The sequence below is a fragment of the Hippocampus zosterae genome, chromosome 1, assembly GCF_025434085.1.
Source record: "Hippocampus zosterae strain Florida chromosome 1, ASM2543408v3, whole genome shotgun sequence".
In the NCBI taxonomy this organism is placed as follows: Eukaryota; Metazoa; Chordata; class Actinopteri; order Syngnathiformes; family Syngnathidae; genus Hippocampus; species Hippocampus zosterae.
This window is the reverse complement of record NC_067451.1, coordinates 3,715,532-3,732,637: the sequence shown is the minus strand read 5'-3', so window position 1 is coordinate 3,732,637 and position 17,106 is coordinate 3,715,532. Positions and strand designations below refer to the sequence as shown.

Genomic DNA, 17,106 nt, shown 5'->3' with positions numbered 1-17,106 from the left:
GAATCGAACCCAGTACCTCTGCACTGTGAAGCCGACGTGCTAACCACTGGACTACTGGGCCGCAGCAGTAGAACAATTAAGGGCAATTCCACGACAGTATTGGGCAGAAAAGTTGCGGGTGTGCTGGAGCTTATCCAAGGTGTTTTCGGGACAGTACATGCCGAACTGATTGCCAGCCAATCGCAGGGCACACAAAAAAAAAACAGTCATACTCACAATCAAACTTAGGGACACTCTAGAGTGGTCAATTAATGGATCATACATGTTTTGGGAATGTGGGAGGAAACCAGAGTACCCAGAGAAAACCCACACGTGCACATTGAGAAACGGCAAACTCTACACACAGAGGAAGGCCGGGGTTCGAACCAGCGACGGACTTGCTCACTAGTCGATCGACATGCTGCCGCAGAAAATACAATTAACGTTCGACTACGTATACAAGGGGTTTCAGAAGTAGGTCTTCACTTGTTATTTATCTTTAATCTTCACATTTAACTTGCAATTTCTTGATTGAAACACGTACAAAAAACATCTTTCACTGTAAAGGGAAATGTTTGGAAAATAAGAGAAGCACCTCTTGGCCCCGCTGGCTGCCGTGTGGAAAAACTGTTTCCTGGGGGGGGGGGGCCCTTAATGAGTTCCCTTGCTACCTTTGCCCTCCCCCTCTGCGCTTCCTTTCTCCATCACGTCCGTTTTGAAATGGCAAATCAAAGTATGTCCTCCACGGCAGCAAAATAACACGCAGATGTCAAAGATCTACAAAATGGTCTAGTGCAGAGATTCTCAAAAGTGTGTTGCTAGCTCAAGTGGATCCCCCCCTCCCTTAAAAAAAAATCACAGCCTATGTAGAGTTGTACTTAACTTTCCAGTTCAGTAAATGTAATTGCTAACGTTATTTGTACCTCACTGACATATGCATGAGGGAAAAAAATGGGGCACTGAATTGAAATATGAGATTTTTTTTTATTGAATCCGTACAAAATAAAAATGTTAAAAAGTTTACAATGCAACTTCCTTCTGCCTACGTGGAAATATGGAGCATGGACAAAGATGGGAACCTGTGTCTACTTTCAATGAAAGCATTAAAAGTATTCTTTAAAAAAAAATTAAGGGAGGGGGTTATGCAACGTAACAATAAAGTAGTCAGAAGATGACTATGGCAGAAACAGAAACAGAAACTAAGTGGGGTTCATAAAAAAAAAAAAAAATCGGGAAGGTGTCTGCATTGTGGTCTTTTTAAACGGGGGGGAATAAAAACATGAATTAAAAAGAAAACAAAAGCGGAGTGAGGGGGAGAAATGCCTGAAAGTAACACAAACCACACCTATTTTGTCTGTAGGCATAAAAAAAACAACAACAACAAAAGTATACAAATGAAAACAGGAAGTCCTTAAAACTATTTTGCTTGGATTTACGTCTCCAATGAAATAAAATCCCAAGTTTAAAAGAGAACACAAAATTAAAACGCAATGTACAACCAGATTCTTCTTTCCTGTGGCCTCTTGCCCGATGAAGAGTCTTTTGCTCCTCTGCTCCGAGCGACCGCCGTGATAGCAACTTAAACTGAGGGGGTGGGGGTAAAAAAATGTGTGTGTGACGAGGGGGCGTGGGGTTGGAAAGGGGAGCTAAGAGTCATAGTCTTCGTCATCGTAGTCCGCGTTTTGTTCGAGCACGGCAGCCGGCGGAGGCGGCGCAGTGCTCATCATGGAAGGGTGCGGGGCGAAGGCCACCGGGACCCGAGGCTGCGCCTGGGCCGCGCCGTCCCCCGTGACCACGTTGCCCCCGTGCGGGTACTTTGGGGTTGCGCCAGCGCTACAAACGACACGTGCAGAGGCGAGAACACAGATGCACAAAGCACGACATTAGCGGTGATTCTTCAATTCAAATGTTGTGGAATACATTTTTATTGAATCTTCAGTCCCCCCCCCCCCAACCCCCCCGAATAATGAACGGTCACACTGTGTCAAAAGGCAAACCCCGGTTTGGTGAGTGACGTGTGCGTCGGCGAATGACTGTCGCAGGGTGTGGCTAACTCAGGTTAGCTACCATTCATGAGCCGTGTGTCATTTATTTTACTTTTTTTTATTTTTATGTTGACTAATTTAATGAGTGAATCCAGTCATTTATCTTGCTGGAGTTCATGATTGTGTACAAGCGAGATGCGCGTCTTGTGACCGTTTTGCTCGCTTGCACGCAGCCTCAAGAAGTGCAGAAGACGACCGGCATTCTTTGGGGGATGCCTTTGAGCCTGTACCTGTGGAACCTGGAGGCAGCCGGCAGATTTGTGCTTGACTGAGAGCCGTCCTCTTCGTCCCCATCTGTCTCGCTGTCTTCAGAGTCCTCCTTTTGCCCCCCCACCCCCAAATCCAACATAAATGGTTAAGACGCGGTAACGGGAACCCAGACGGCTCCCAACGGCGCGAATCGCTTCCCACCTCCTGTTCTGACTCCGTTCCGGACAACTTCTTGTCTTTGCCTTTTGAGCCGGCCCCTCCGTTTTTGTGACCGGAACCTGGTTTTCGACCCCTAGGGAAGAAAAGCAACACCATCAACACACAAAAAAAAAAAAACTCTCATGCAAACCTGACATTTGGAGTAGAGCAGCGGTGTCCAAACTTTTTGCCAAGGGGGCCAGATTTTATGTGGTAAAATGTCGGGGGGCCGACCTTGGCTGACATTCTTTACATTGAACAACAATATTGTTCAACAAATTTTAGTAAGCCAGTCTGTTTCACATTTCCATTTTTATTTTAATTTCAACAATCTTAAGAATTTCTTTTGGTTGATTTGAAACGGGTATATCACATGCAACTGCTTATTCACTTGACTTTTTCTTAAAACAGAAGTCTCCTGAGTGCAAATTGATTGATTTGAAACATAAAATGTATCACCATGACTTTTCAATAGTCACAAAACCTTTGACTCGAACAACAGGGAAATGAACAAGCAATACACATATCCACAACTGCAAGGATCATTTGAAATAATGACATATCAGTCAATATAAACACGGAGTGATGTCTTGTTAACTCGTGAGTGATGCCCTCTAGTGTCTAAATGCTATTACTCATTTAGTGAATGATATTACTCATTTAGCCACTAGAGGGAAGCAGTACTCTATGAAACATCACTCACCAGTCTACGAGACCTCAGTCAATGCAACACGTGTTCCATTGCGCCCAACCTGCGGGCCAGACGGCACTGATTTTATGACAGGGGCCGAGGGCCGGATGAAATTCGACCGCGGGCCGGATTTGGCCCCCGGGCCGGACTTTGGACATGCCTGGAGTAGAGGATGTATTAACACGTCAATACCTGCGTGGCGGCTTTTCCCCCACCGCCTCAGCGTGGTTCTCGTCCCCGTCACCCTGCATGTCCGGCACAGTTGCCACCAGATCTTTCAAGAAATCAAACTGCTGCTCCAGTTCAATGCATTGTTTTCTGTCCACACACGCATTCACAAAGATCAAGTATCACCTTTGAGCTTGCCGACAACTTCTTGTAGTATTTGTGACTTGAGCGACGTGAGAGTATCGAACTGGCTGGCTTTGGACAAACTATCGCCCCCCATTTCCTTGTTAAAAAAGCTTTGCTAGCATCGTGTGGCATCTCACGGTATTTATGATAGAGCACCAAAAAAAAAAAAAAGGAGCAAATAGACGGCAAAACTTACAAGTGTGACGTTGTCATGGTCTTGGCATTCTTGGACTGGGTGACGTGACAGGCCTTTGTGAGCAAAGACTCGAGGAAAAGCTCCAGGGCTCTCGCTGATGTTGTGGTAAAGGAACCTGCATGGCTTTGAAGAGGATGACACAGAACTTTCTTTTATGCAATCGAATGGGGTTCCCCAAGGTAAAGCCATAAGTATCAGGTACAAATTTGTTGTCAAATGTAAGGCATAAGTATAAGATAAGGCACTTGTAAATCAATATACCACTGCCATTGCATGAAATGTGGTTGTTTTAGTCCAGACGTTCCTGATCATCAATTTTGGTCATTTTGATCTCCTTCCCCAACTTTGAAAGCTTGACGTTTTTTTTCCCAACCCTCCTCAACACAGCAAAGTGAAGACGTTAGGCACGAAGGATACAAATAATAACTGGTACTGCTGCAGCCACTTTGCCTATTTCTTCATCCGTCTGCATAATCTTCTTAATCCTTGCCTGAAAAAGAAGATAGCACCAAAAAACCCCAAATAAGTGTTTGTTAAGATCAAAGACGTGCACAAATGTTTCGGAACGCTTTCACAGCAGCTCGCCGTGCTAAAAACAATGCGAAATAGTGGCGAACTTGAGATAGGTTAGGGCACAAATTTGCAAGTATGCGAGTGCGTTTCAACGCGTTTCGACTAACAGATGTTTTGTGTTCATCTGGTAAGGTACAACCTAAAGCAAATCAAGTTTAGAATGACAAATTAGCAGTGAGTAAGATTAGCTCATGTTAGCTGGACGGGACACCGGCAGTCGGTAAACACTTACCGGTGGAAATCTCGCATTGTATTTCTTCTTTTTGCTCGGCATTGTGAAGTAAACCCGATGGGTAACACACACACGCACGCGCGCACACGGGCACACACACAAAAAAATGAAATATTACTCCGGAGTAATGAAAAAAGGTCCACCGGCGGGCAGACACCCAAATAGATGCGCGACCGTCCCGGTCGGGCTAAGCCGTTAGCTTAGCACGTTAGCACGTCGTCGTCACTCCGGTGGTGGTTGCGTAGCTTGGTGTCCGCGAGGTCCTGACGCCCGATCGTCACCCTTAAGTTATGGCGAAATTTTAAACATATGATCGAGGTTGGGGGGGGGGGGGGGCGATTGTGTAAACGGAGAGATTTAAGATGCTGTTAAATTATCGTGTGACGTGTCGTGTTACGTGTGACGGAAAAGTGGTTAGGACTGCACGACTGTCCGTGTTTTATGTTATGTGTTGTGTTTATTGTTTTACTTGATGTTAACTGTTTTGTTAAGCGCTTTGTTACAGCTGCCGCTGTTGTGAAAGCGCTATATAAATCAGCATGTATTGTATTGTATTGTATTGTATCGTAATACATATATTTTAACAGTGTCATGCTTACAAGTGTGTCATTTCATTTTCAGAAATCATACTCTTTAGCCGTATTCTAATCCTTTTCACCGTTCTGTGCTTGCGCATTTCTTGTCCGATCCAAACCATTGAGAATGTCCACCTCATTTCAGACATTTTAGGATAAATTTCAAACACTCCCCAATTTCTTACTCTTGTCACGATTCCTTTGAACATCCATCAACCCATTTTCTAATTTTATCTAATTTTTATTTAATTTCTAATATTATCTAAATTAAATCTAAATTATCATCACAAGGGTCACGGGCGTGCTGGAGCAGTAGGCGGGGGACACCCTGAACCGGTCACCAGCCAATTGCAGGGCACAGAGAGACTGGTTAGCACGTCCGCCTCACAGTGCAGAGGTCCCTGGTTCGATTCGTGTTTGGAGTTCGCACTCCTCTTTCCTCGCTCGGGTATTGGAACAGTTGGTTCTCTATGTGTGCTGGCCATTAGTTCTGGGTGTACCCCGCTGGCCGACTGAGGATGGACCCACGGATGGACACCCAGCTCGCAAATCGATGGATGAAGATTTACACGACTGTAACTCTTCCAGCTACAGACAAGACAGCGCCCCCTGGAAGCCGGAGGTTTCAGTCGGAAGGTAAACTCGTGTTTATTTTGACGTCGGTTTGACAGCCTTGTTCATCACGTTTGACAAAACGCGTAACAGTTTACTCGTTGCAATCTTACACCCCCCCCCCCCCACCCCGATTCCGAGGGTGGGCGGTATTTCCTGGAACGGAAGGTTTCTAATTATACCACTGTTACACGGCAAACGGGGCGGGTTGAAAAGGACACGTTTTGGGATCAAGCTAAACAAGTATGCAAAATCGGCAACTTTATAAACAAATCATATATATTTATATATATATATATATATATGAATACATCAAGAATATATTTACACACATACGTATGTGCGTGTCATGTGTTTTTTCAGATTCAACCCCAGAATTTTCAACCCCAGTAGGTGTGAGGAGCTACAGGAGCAACATGGAGGAGGAAGCGGCATCCTCGTTTGAAGGCGACATGGACCCCTTGTTCCCCGCCGAGACCTATGCTGCCGAGTCCTTGGCAGCACACATGGACCCTTGGATCGTGTTCGACTCGAGAAAAACCCCCAGATCGGAGTTCGACGACTGGCTGGAAAGCAACAGGCCGTCACGAGTGAGCAGATTTGGCAACAAGGAGCTGGGCGTGGGCCCCGTGGGCCAGATCTCTGTGCTGGGCCCGGACCATTGGTCCGACGGTTGGGATGTGGACGCTCTCCTGGAGAGCTGGGACAAACTGGTGGCCAGCGGGCGGGCGGTCACCTTTGAGAACGTCAAGGAGCTGGCGCTGAACCACGGCGTCCTCTCGGGCAAGTGGCTCATGCACCTGGACCCCGGCTTCAAGGTGGACCAGGCGTGGGAGGGCGTGGCCAGAGCGACGGCGGACGGCAAGATCTGCAGCGCCAAAGTCAGCCCGTACGACCCCGTCAAAGGAGACCAGCATGTCATCTGCGTCTACAACGAAAATTTCACAGACGAGAGCCAAGTGGTCCAGCTGGAAGCTCACATCCGAGCCTCGGGGGTCAAGTGTCCTCTGGCCTACAAGCCGGACGTGTACACATACCTGGGAATCTACCGAAACAACCGCTGGAAGCTCTATCCCACCATCTATGAGAGTAAATTCAACCTGGATTGTGTGCCGAGGCGCTCGCGCATCGTCAACAAAGTCACCAACCTGTATGTCACATAAGCCCGATGGCAAGAGTTCCGTAATTGCCAAGTAAAGTACCTTTTGAAGGCTCCGGCTTTTGCTTTATGCTGCAAAACTTGGGATGAATTTACACTTCAAAGTTCAAAAACATCTCCAAGAATCTTTTATTCGACAATAAAGCAAGTAGGGTTTGAATCCAGTTAGTCGAAGCCGTTGCCAAACGATAAGTGATCAGTGATTGCCAAGCTTTAAAAAAAAAAAAAAAACAACACTCTGCCGATGGGTTTTGTTTTTGGGCATAACATAAGTTGGCACGAGAGCGGATCCAAATGTAAAATGGCTGCCTGGGCTCAAAGGTTGCGGGGAAACGGCAATAAATGACACAAACGAGGAGGAGGAGGAAGAGGAAGAGGAGGCATGACACCTTTTCACAGTTCATTGCGATGCAAGCAGACGTGAACGTTGCCCGTGTTATTTACAAGTAGACCCTTCATTTGGTTCTGAGCACATGACTACCATTTGGCGAGATGTTAAAAAAAAAAAAAAGACATTGGTCCACTATTGTAACAAAAGGTGACAGACTCTTTGAAGACACCGCTGCACAGACTTACCTTCAAGTCTGTTTGCAATCCGAGTCAGAAAAGAAGACCTGCTGTCGTCGGGGGAAAAAAAAACAAAAAACAAAACGGTGAACACGTGATAAAACTTCAACAACCTTGATGGAAATCCATTTGAGCATTTGTTCAATAGCAGAAAAATCCAGCTCTAGGTCCAGGTACGAGTACCTGCTAGGCTCTTTGTCCTCACTCGTCATACATTCATTCATTCATTCATCTTCCGAGCCGCTTGATCCTCACTAGGGTCGCGGGGGGGGGGGGGTGCTGGAGCCTCTCCCAGCTGTCTCCGGGCAGTAGGCGGGGGACACCCTGAATCGGTTGCCAGCCAATCGCAGGGCACACAGAAACGAACAACCATTTGCACTCACACTCACACCTCGGGACAATTTAGAGTGTTCAATCAGCCTGCCACGCATATTTTTGGAACGTGGGAGGAAACCGGAGCACCCAGAGAAAACCCACGCAGGCCCGGGGAGAACATGCAAACTCCACACAGGGAGGCCGGTACCTCTGCACTGTGAAGCCCACGTGCTAACCACTGGACTACCGGGCCGCCCACTTGTCATACAATGCAGTGCAAGGAGAACCAAGATGGAACTGCAGTAACGCCCCCCCCCCCCGACCCCCCTGACCGGATGACATTTCTGTACTGGTAAAACGACGAGAAGTGCATCACTCGTTTTAAGGGCTGAACCAAGGAAATGCAAGATTATCGCGCCACAAATGAAGGTTAGGGCTTGAAGTAGCGCGTGGTTAGCAACGAGCTAGCACATGGACTTAAAGCTGGATTTCAAAGAAATGCTCAAACGGTTTGGCTTTTTAAAAATGTTTTTGTTGTTTTTTGTCACTAGTGCACGGATCTTATCCTAGATAGCCAGATTGAGGGGCGTGCAGTCGTGGAAATCATGTTACTGGCAAGACGCGTCGTTGTGTCAAGTGCCCTGAATTGTCTGAGCGAGTGAGGACAAAGAGCATCTCGGGAAATGGACGTGGAATAAATGCTGAAAAGGGCGTTCCAGACGTGTCGGATGTGAGCGGCGCTCTTCAATGAACTTTTTTTAAGTGGGGTGTCCCGAAACAAAACCGGCCTGGCTTGCGCTGTTAAAAATGGAAATGAGATGATCCTCATCCACGGAAATCAAGTCGTCAAACTCGTCCAGCACGGCGGGCCGCTGCGGGTTGTTGCCGTTGTTGGTCAAGACGTCCATCATGCTCTCGTTCTGGAGCAGGTTGACGATGCTGTTGGGATAATTCATCCAGGTGCTTCCCGGGTTGCCGGCCGGGTCCGAAGCGTTCTGCGCTGCGCCCGTCGCCGCCGCCGAGTGGCCGGCCTGCTGGCCGTTGCCGCTCTCGTCCGGCGGATTCAGGAGGTCCACAAAGTCGTCCATGTCGAGGCTGTCCAGGGTTCCTGAGGCCTGGGCTTCCGAAAAACTGGGGAACTGCGGAATGCCCTCCTCCACCGTGCTGGCGTCCGCTGGGAACTGAGAGCCCAGTAAGGTGAAGAAGCTGGAGGACTGCGAGGGGGCGGCGCTCCCCTGCGAGGCCGGGGGCTCTTGGGTGACGACCGAGCCGATGCTGGGGAAGAATTCCTGAAGATCCGACAGGTTGACGGTGGGGTAGTCCTGGCTGGAAACGGGCGGGTGGTTGGTGGAGCAACTCGAAACCCGGATGGCTTGGGGCTGCGGTCCCAGGTTCAAGCTCTGCATGATCTTCCACGTCTGACTCGTGGCTGCGACGGAATTGGAAGATGGGGAGGAGGAGAAGGAGCAGGGGGAGGACTCCGCCTTGGACTGGCCCGACAACATCTGGCTGGGCTGCATGTGAGTGAAGGAGGGCTGCGCCTTGGCCCCGCTGGCAGCAGGTGGAACTGCAGCACAAACGCAACCGGCAACTTCAAAAACTTTAAACTAGCTAACGACAAATAGGGCCCGGCTGCGAAGGGATTTATTTTTTAAGGTTCGTGCCGACTCTGGTATTTGTCGGGATAAAATTCCGACGACCGATTCATGGTTAGATGAATTTGAAAAATAGATAAAGAATAAAACAAGTTATCCTTTGGTTCGTTGCTACAATAACGAACCTTTGAAAATTATTTGTAATTAATTTACAATTATTTAAATTTATTTAATTAAAATAAATTTGTATTTCTTTTACACAAAATAAGAGTCTGAAAATTAGCTAAGATTTTTTTTTTTTGCATGAGAGAAATTTCTTGCTTCCCCAAATTTGTTTTTGTTTTTCTCCTTGATAAGACGGCATCATCCGCAAAGCCTAAAATTTTTTTTTTTTTAAGTACAAGCCTATTTTGACAAAGTGCTCCTCAGCTAACTGAAGGGACCAAGCCGAAAGTCAAACAACAATAATCGCGTAAAGAATTCCGTTTTCAAAAGTCAAAGGAGGGAGTCAAAATCAAAATTTGTTGGAAAAACAAAATGAGGCGCAGAGCCTGAAAAAGGACAGGAAGGGCATCCCGATACTTTGTTGCTTCCCGCCAGTGTGAGTGCGACCTTTTAAATCCGGCTAAATGTCGTGCGGAGGGATAAAGAAAACGACGCGCAGACTCACAAGCTGGCGCCATCATCGGCGGGGGTTTGGTTGGGGCCGTCCTCCTGGCGAGGCCGAAGTGTCGGCGATCGGGTGGCGGAATTGACCCTGAAATCCAAATGGGCTTAGTAAGCATTTTTATGAGGAGGGGGGTGGAGGGGGAACTATCATTCGGGTCATACTTGTAGACAGCAGAGATCCCAGTTTCAGACTCTGGAACATATCGCTGGTGCGCTTGCGCTTCTCATTCCACCGGTATTCGTCTGGAAAGGTGTGGGGGGAGGGGGGGGGGTGACGCAAAGAAACTCAATCAGACGGCGGTTAGGCCACGCATTTGCTGGAGGGAGGGCTCGAGAGTCATACCCCGGTCGGCGGGCAGGTACTGGAAGTCCATGGGCTCGCTGACCTCGCGGTCCGAGGGCCGGCGCAGCTGCACCTTGACGCGGACGGGCTCGCTGAGGTTGGCGTCGCGGTAGGGCGGCGTGCGGAACACGATGGCCACCTGTCTGTGGACGTCGGCCTGCGAGAACGTTCCCTTGCCCTCCCAGGAGTCCTGGAAGAAGCGCACCTCGATGTCCTCTGTGTTGAGAGAGCACATGCCAGGAAGAGTTTGAAACAGGAAGTGGACCTCGCCTTCCAAAACACACCGAACCCCCAGTACCCCCCCCCCCCCCCTTCCAGACACTGAACAGCAGGTTTGACCTTTTTGGACTTTGTCGCAGAGTAGAAAGATTTCGTCGCCGCCTTTGCAGCTGCCCGAGTTGCGGTTCACTCTGCAGATCTTCAGCTCCGCTGTGTTTGGAGCCCCTGTGTCGAGAAAAAAACAGAACGCTGAGAGGTTGAGAACTTTTAACTATACAAGGGCGAATAACAACGCTGATTTTTGAGGAACGAACTCATCGAATCTCTTGCTGCAACGGTATCGTTTTTACTCATTTACTAATGACGTAATGGGCCGCGTTGCAACGAAGCGCTGTGGTGACGGGATTCCAGGAGTTTTTAGGTCCCGTATTTTCATGACCATAAAACGCATATCGCGGGTCACCGAGTTCCAAAAATACAGTTGTGACATGTTTAATTGTGAACGTTTCGGATACAGGAGATGAGGACTTTGATGGATTTGTGGACGAGGATTGGGTAAAAGAATAACACGCGTGCATTGTTAAATAGTTCAATAAAGTTCAAATGATCTCCGTTTTTGCTCTCGCTGCCTTTTTAAAAACATCTTGAGGAGAGGCGCTGAACATTTTAAATTGACCACTGTGTGCGTGTGTGTTGAATCAAGAAAAAGCAGTATCAAGCAGTATAGGGAGGAATCTTAAAAGTGGACTGGCTATAAAAAAAAATATTTTTTTGAGGGGGGTTATGTATACGGGAAATCAGTTCAAATAATAACCAGCGGCCATGCCTGTTCGGATCCAGCAGAGGGCGCTGCATGCGCATATTGCATCACTCACTGTTGTCAAAGATGGGCTGCGAGACGACGGGCTCCAGGGGGAACAGGTCCCCCGAAGGCAGCGTGATGGAGGCCTGGAAGCAGAGCCGCACCGAATTCAGGTCAAATTCCTCCTCCCACACCTTGGCCTCGTGAACTGCAGCCAAGACACAGCAGGGAGAGGGTGAGGGTGTGGCGCAAGCAATCTCATCACTGCATCCTGTCACAAGGCGGGCTTCCACACTTAAACACGGGGAGGGGTCTGGTGGTGGGTGCGCGGGAGGGTACTCCCCCGGCGGCAGCAAAATGATTGCAGGGCCGAAGAAATAGATCATCAGAATCCTACTTGGGTGATATTGAAATCACGAGGAATAAACACAAATATTCATTCATTCATTCATCTTCCGAGCCGCTTGATCCTCACTAGGGTCGCGGGGGGGTGCTGGAGCCCATCCCAGCTGTCTCCGGGCAGTAGGCGGGGGACACCCTGAATCGGTTGCCAGCCAATCGCAGGGCACACAAAGACGAACAACCACCCATGCTCACACTCATACCTAGGGACAATTTTTAGAGTGTTCAATCAGCCTGCCATGCATGTTTTTGGAATGTGGGAGGAAACCGGAGCACCCGGAGAAAACCCACGCAGGCCCGGGGAGAACATGCAAACTCCACACAGGGAGGCCGGAGCTGGAATTGAACCCGGTACCTCTGCACTGTGAAGCCGATGTGCTAACCACTGGACTACCGGGCCTCAAAACTTACCAAAACTCAACTTTCAACATAACTTGAAAGACCAACCAGAAAATAAATGTCTGGGTATTTGAAGAAATATCCCTCGCAGGACTCGATGCAAATTTTCTACTAGCCAGTCAATTGGATTTCATGTTGGCAGGTAGCATTCGCTAAAAAATATAAAAAAATCAAAATAAAAGTCTTGTATTTGTTCGCCACTTACTGTTGAAAGGGTTGTTGTTAGTCTGCAGCCGACATGTGATGGCCTCAATCACATCCTTCTTCTTCACACACTGAATGCCCAAGTTCTGAAAACTGACAACAACACAGCACAGGTTTCGCAAATGATGAGTTATTGACAACAAATACTCGTTCATTTCCTAACGACATGGAGACAGGCAAAGCACGGTTGATTTATCTCTTCGGTACTTATTGCGACAGGTCAGTTTTATGCAATTATGCGACAGCGACTGGGCCAGCACCCGACTCGTCTTGCGAAACAATTTTTCATTTGACTGACGTGTGCGTACAACAACTAAAAGGCAAACATGTCATGAGCCAATCTGTGCTGTTAATGATCCACGCGGCTCAAAGTGCCAGACAGGAGCCCAACAGCAGTGTGTAAAAAGTGGACGTCGGCCCCCCCCCCCCCCACCACCACCACCATTCCGTCGTCACATGTGACTCAAACTCCATGGCGCTCGCTTCTAGACGTACCTGTGTATCCGCCTCTCCTGCAGGTCGGCCTCATAGTAGCCGTGCTTGCAGTCTTTTCCGACCAGCTCGTGCGGATGAGGCTTGTACGGCGTGTTTTTTGTCACCAGCGAGATCCGAACACGCAGGGGGCCGCTGTAGTTGTGCACCTGTGATGGGACAGACGCACACACACACACACACATTTTGAATAGAAGGAGACACATGGGCAGAAGTGGAGTCCGGATATTTTTGTATCCAGTGTGTACGTAGCTTTGTTTGATCGGAACGTCTGCGCTCATTTCCGTTAGCCTCCCCATGGCTTTTAGTATTAGAGGTTAGCATCGCAATACTAAAGCAAAACTAAAACAATGTCGTTTTGAAAAAATAAAAAAACATAAAGTAACAAACCTGCGCTACAACTGAATTGAAAGACCAAAAGTCTCAATATAATAAAAACTATTAGGAAAAAAACAAAACAAAACACAAGCTCAAGCTACTATAGCCCTAGTTAGCATTAGGCTAGCAGGCTTTCACCCGCGAGTTTTGTGCGCGTTCTGAAACGCCCGAGGATGCCGGCAAAACTGTCTGCACTGCAATTGGTATTGAAGTGATACTTCTCTCCAGACCAAGGAGCTTTGGATGTTGGGTAGGGGCTCTGCTTAGCCTGGGCTGCGAGTGGAAGCTACCGAGAGTCTTCATCCTTGCGCATTTTCTCCAAATCGAATCAAATTTTAAGGGTAATGTAATAAGATGTGTTTAAAATGATAATTAAGTGTTTGGGGATCACAGTCGGGCGGCCCGGTAGTCCAGCGGTTAGCGCGTCGGCTTCACAGTGCAGAGGTACCGGGTTCGATTCCAGCTCCGGCCTCCCTGTGTGGAGTTAGCATGTTCTCCCCGGGCCTGCGTGGGTTTTCTCCGGGTGCTCCGGTTTCCTCCCACATTCCAAAAACATGCGTGGCAGGCTGATTGAACACTCTAAATCAGGTGTCACCAACATTTTTGAGGGTGAGAGCAACTTCATGTGTACCAATTGTGTGAAGGGCTACCAAATTGATACACGTCTGAAATAACATATTTGTCCAAAATACCTTCAATAATATGAGGATGTGTTATTTTTAATACTTGATGATTTAAATTGTCAGACTTTGATCGTGTTTCGAAATGTCTCACAGTACTGCCAATGTTTGCATTTTTAAATCATAATTTCTACTAGCAAATCACAATGTCCAGGCACTGGCGGGCTACTCAAGTGGTCTTCACGGGCTACCTGGTGCCCGCGGGCACCATGTTGGTGACCACTGCTCTAAATTGTCCCTGGGTGTGAGTGTGAGTGCGAATGGCTGTTCGTCTCTGTGTGCCCTGCGATTGGCTGGCAACCGATTCAGGGTGTCCCCCGCCTACTGCCCGAAGACGGCTGGGATAGGCTCCAGCACCCCCCCCCCCCCACCCGCAACCCTCGTGAGGATCAAGCGGTATGGAAAATGGATGGATGGATGGGATCACAGTCCTGTCGCATATTTACTGTTTATAAGCGACGCCATTTTTTTTTGTGGTGCTTTGCACAATTGAACGAGGTGAACTCACCTTAATGGCCGGGTGGGTCTTGGTGGTGTCGTTGCTTTTTTCCCCAGGTATGCTGCCCGCGGAGCGCCCCTCGCACTTGTACCGGAACCGCATCCCGCGCTGCTTGGGCTGCTCGATGATCTCGATGAAGGGGTTCGCTGGTTGGACTTGACAAGGCAACAACGATGTGGTTAAAATACACCGTATGACCGTTTCATATTGGTCACCGCGAGGCCGGGTGGTTGTTTCATCATTTCTATTTGTCAGGATGAGTCGTCGTACCTGGGTTGAGCGCGTTCATTGGCCATCCGTACACACCTGGAATGGCCAGAAGGGGAATTTTGAAACACACAAAAGGGTCGCGCGACACACGGAAAACCGTTTCGGCACATATTTGTGGCTTGTTAGGAAATTCTTATTCTTGGTGTGGTCACAGTGGAAGTGTCCTAAGAGGTAAAAGGTCGCAGACACGCACTGAACATGCTGACTTGACATGCATGGTGGTGAAAACCCACCCCGCAAAAGACGGAAAAAAAAGGAGATGGTGTCAAATGACACATGGACAAAGCCGTTCTTCAGTTTCAGATGCTTCGTGAATTGTTGCAATTCATGAAATGAAGTGAGGTGCGACACAAGGGTCATGTGGTCTGACGAACTCTAAAGAGATGGAGATATGTTTACGTTCTATAGACACGCTTTACAATTCAAGTTGGTTGCATAAAACTTAAAGACAATACGAGAGAAAGAGAGCCATGAGGCCAACAAAAGCCATAACTCGGAGTGCACTCCACTACAGTCATTTTTTAAGTGCAGTTCAGTTGTTTTGAACTTTTAACTTGGCGTGCTGCTGCTTGAGAATCACGTCACTTTTCACATACCAAATACCATTAGCATTTTTTATTAGCATAGTAACGGAGTGTAAAGCCATTATGGTTGCAGTCGGCTGCATCCTAAAAAGAAGTTTCCGAAAAAAGAAGACAAAATATTGGCGCTCCACAAATTCATTATGGTACACATTTGCATTCAATCTTGAACAGTTGTTTGTTTTAAGACCTTCATTTTACTCCAAGTTTTATTTGCAATACATTTCGATTGGGTCATTATGATATTTTCTCACAGTGTTCAAACTGCTTCATGTTTCAGCGATATACTTTTTGGGAATAAAACCTTTGTCTCCTTTTTGATGAGACAACGGTGTCTTAAGTATTTCTGAAGTTATACTAGGTTTAAAAAGTTTGAGAACCTACTGGCACATATTCACAATCCAATGTGTGATAGATACACCAACCATGGAGTCCACCTCGACCAAGATTAACACCTACTACAATAACATCTGACATCTTTTAAGTTAAGACGAACTGTGGGCGCATCGCTCACACGCAGGAAAATACCTTTGGATGTGGCATATTGAACAGTATGCCCCCCCCCCAAGCGAGGCTGTTATATATTAAATGACTTCGTTTTCAAACGAAGTTCGGGGCCTCGACAGTCGTAGTAGGAAATACGTGACCCAACAGGCCCGTCCCCAACTCAACATTCACTCATACCAGGAAGGTTATTCCTTTCAACACAAGTTCCTACGATCACCTTGAGGATACCGCTCGCCTAAGTAAGTAAGGAATAACAAACGTTGACAAGCCACTGGCCGCGGGGGGGATTCCCCTGGGCGCAAAACAACACCCCGTCCACTTTCACCTCCCTACCCCTTCCGCGCTCCCCAAAAAGTGAGCAATCACGCAGCAAAACAAGCGAAAGCGGCTCCACTTACTGGCCATGGCTCCCACTGTACCCCGCGGACTCTCTGGGCTCCTTTTGTCAAGGTTATAAGCGGCAAACCGTGCGAAGAGTTGGCAAAAACGGGTCTCGAATCCGAGCTTCTCGCTGGAGTCGGCGCCTCCTCTCTCCGCCCACCGAGATACGGCCCAGCGCCGCGCCGGGACGCGATGTCAAGCCACATGTCACAACAACACAGGCATTTTCCGGTAAAGCGGCAACACTATTGTCCTGAGATGGATGACGCCGCATCGATTTATTTACTTAACCCTCATATTATGTTGAAAAAAATCTCATTGATTATGTTGTGGGTCATTTAGACCCGCACTGTAAAATTCCACACAAAATAGTCAAAAAACAGGTTACACCAGTAACAACTTTGTTTAACTAAAAAAAAGGGGGTGGGGGGAAAGAAAGAACTATTTGCATTGCAGTATTGTGACTGACCAAATGTTCCATTTCGAGCACGAGTAAAATGGGATATAATTTCAACATAAATTAGCATATACGGTTACAAGAAAAGTAAGTCAACTGTTGACAAATATAGAATTTGGAGGAGTGCTACATAAACTGGTCACAAATCGTGATCTGATCCTTAGCTAACTCACAACAATAGCACGCAGTCTGCTTAAATTCATACCGGAGAAACAATTTAACTGCTATCTTTGCAGGTGATTTTAATTTGATCTTCCATAAACTTTTTACTCTCCAACTTTTCAACGTTTCCCAGAGGAGGCAACCCTTTCATGTGACACTATCCAAAAAGAAGACAAACGATTGCAAACGTACGATCGAGAGAAAGAGGAAGAAGTTAGCCAACCCAAAGGCCAATCAATGAGTTTGGAGGTGTTGATTAAAGATGTCCTGCTCGATACCCGAACCTTCGTATTCAATGAGTGGTTGAGCCTCCTGTGGTCCAATAATCTCAGCCGAAGAGTCGCTGAAGAATTTTGGCCC

General features: G+C 47.6%; 3 protein-coding genes and 2 long non-coding RNA genes across 9 annotated transcripts in view; 3 read left to right on the top strand and 2 right to left on the bottom strand.

The window, feature by feature from the left end:
• LOC127599255 (uncharacterized) overlaps positions 1-17,106 on the top strand; it is a 59,919-nt gene that overhangs the window by 16,900 nt on the left and 25,913 nt on the right. The gene's annotated exons all lie outside the window — the stretch shown is intronic.
• On the bottom strand, positions 944-4,727 carry drap1 (DR1-associated protein 1 (negative cofactor 2 alpha)). Of its 2 annotated transcripts, XM_052062764.1 has the most exons (7): positions 4,479-4,727; positions 4,091-4,163; positions 3,674-3,767; positions 3,316-3,441; positions 2,436-2,526; positions 2,255-2,343; positions 944-1,812 (listed from the first exon to the last, which is right to left on the bottom strand). In XM_052062764.1, exons 1-7 carry the CDS (start codon positions 4,518-4,520, stop codon positions 1,626-1,628), a joined length of 702 nt encoding a protein of 233 aa, XP_051918724.1. In that variant the 5' UTR covers positions 4,521-4,727; the 3' UTR covers positions 944-1,625. The 2 variants fall into 2 exon arrangements, with proteins under 2 accessions (XP_051918724.1, XP_051918733.1); XM_052062773.1 differs by lacking the exons at positions 4,091-4,163; positions 4,479-4,727 and adding an exon at positions 3,935-4,079 and having other exon boundaries at positions 3,674-3,796.
• Positions 2,469-3,767, top strand: LOC127599243 (uncharacterized). Its single transcript, XR_007962079.1, has 2 exons — positions 2,469-2,595; positions 3,290-3,767. It is a non-coding gene; the product is annotated as an uncharacterized LOC127599243 (long non-coding RNA).
• Positions 5,581-6,850, top strand: c1h11orf68 (chromosome 1 C11orf68 homolog). Of its 4 annotated transcripts, none has more exons than XM_052062692.1 (2): positions 5,581-5,689; positions 6,075-6,850. In XM_052062692.1, the coding sequence occupies exons 1-2, from the start codon at positions 5,607-5,609 to the stop codon at positions 6,826-6,828; spliced, it is 837 nt and encodes a 278-aa protein (XP_051918652.1). In that variant the 5' UTR covers positions 5,581-5,606; the 3' UTR covers positions 6,829-6,850. The 4 variants fall into 4 exon arrangements, with proteins under 4 accessions (XP_051918652.1, XP_051918678.1, XP_051918660.1 ...); XM_052062718.1 differs by having other exon boundaries at positions 5,581-5,751; XM_052062700.1 differs by having other exon boundaries at positions 5,581-5,751; positions 6,029-6,850.
• rela (v-rel avian reticuloendotheliosis viral oncogene homolog A) lies at positions 7,114-16,326 on the bottom strand. The gene is made up of 12 exons (XM_052062528.1): positions 16,145-16,326; positions 14,659-14,694; positions 14,398-14,543; positions 12,835-12,980; positions 12,341-12,432; positions 11,408-11,542; positions 10,653-10,757; positions 10,314-10,529; positions 10,133-10,213; positions 9,972-10,058; positions 7,966-9,273; positions 7,114-7,595 (listed from the first exon to the last, which is right to left on the bottom strand). Exons 1-11 carry the CDS (start codon positions 16,149-16,151, stop codon positions 8,465-8,467), a joined length of 1,860 nt encoding a protein of 619 aa, XP_051918488.1. The 5' UTR covers positions 16,152-16,326; the 3' UTR covers positions 7,114-7,595; positions 7,966-8,464.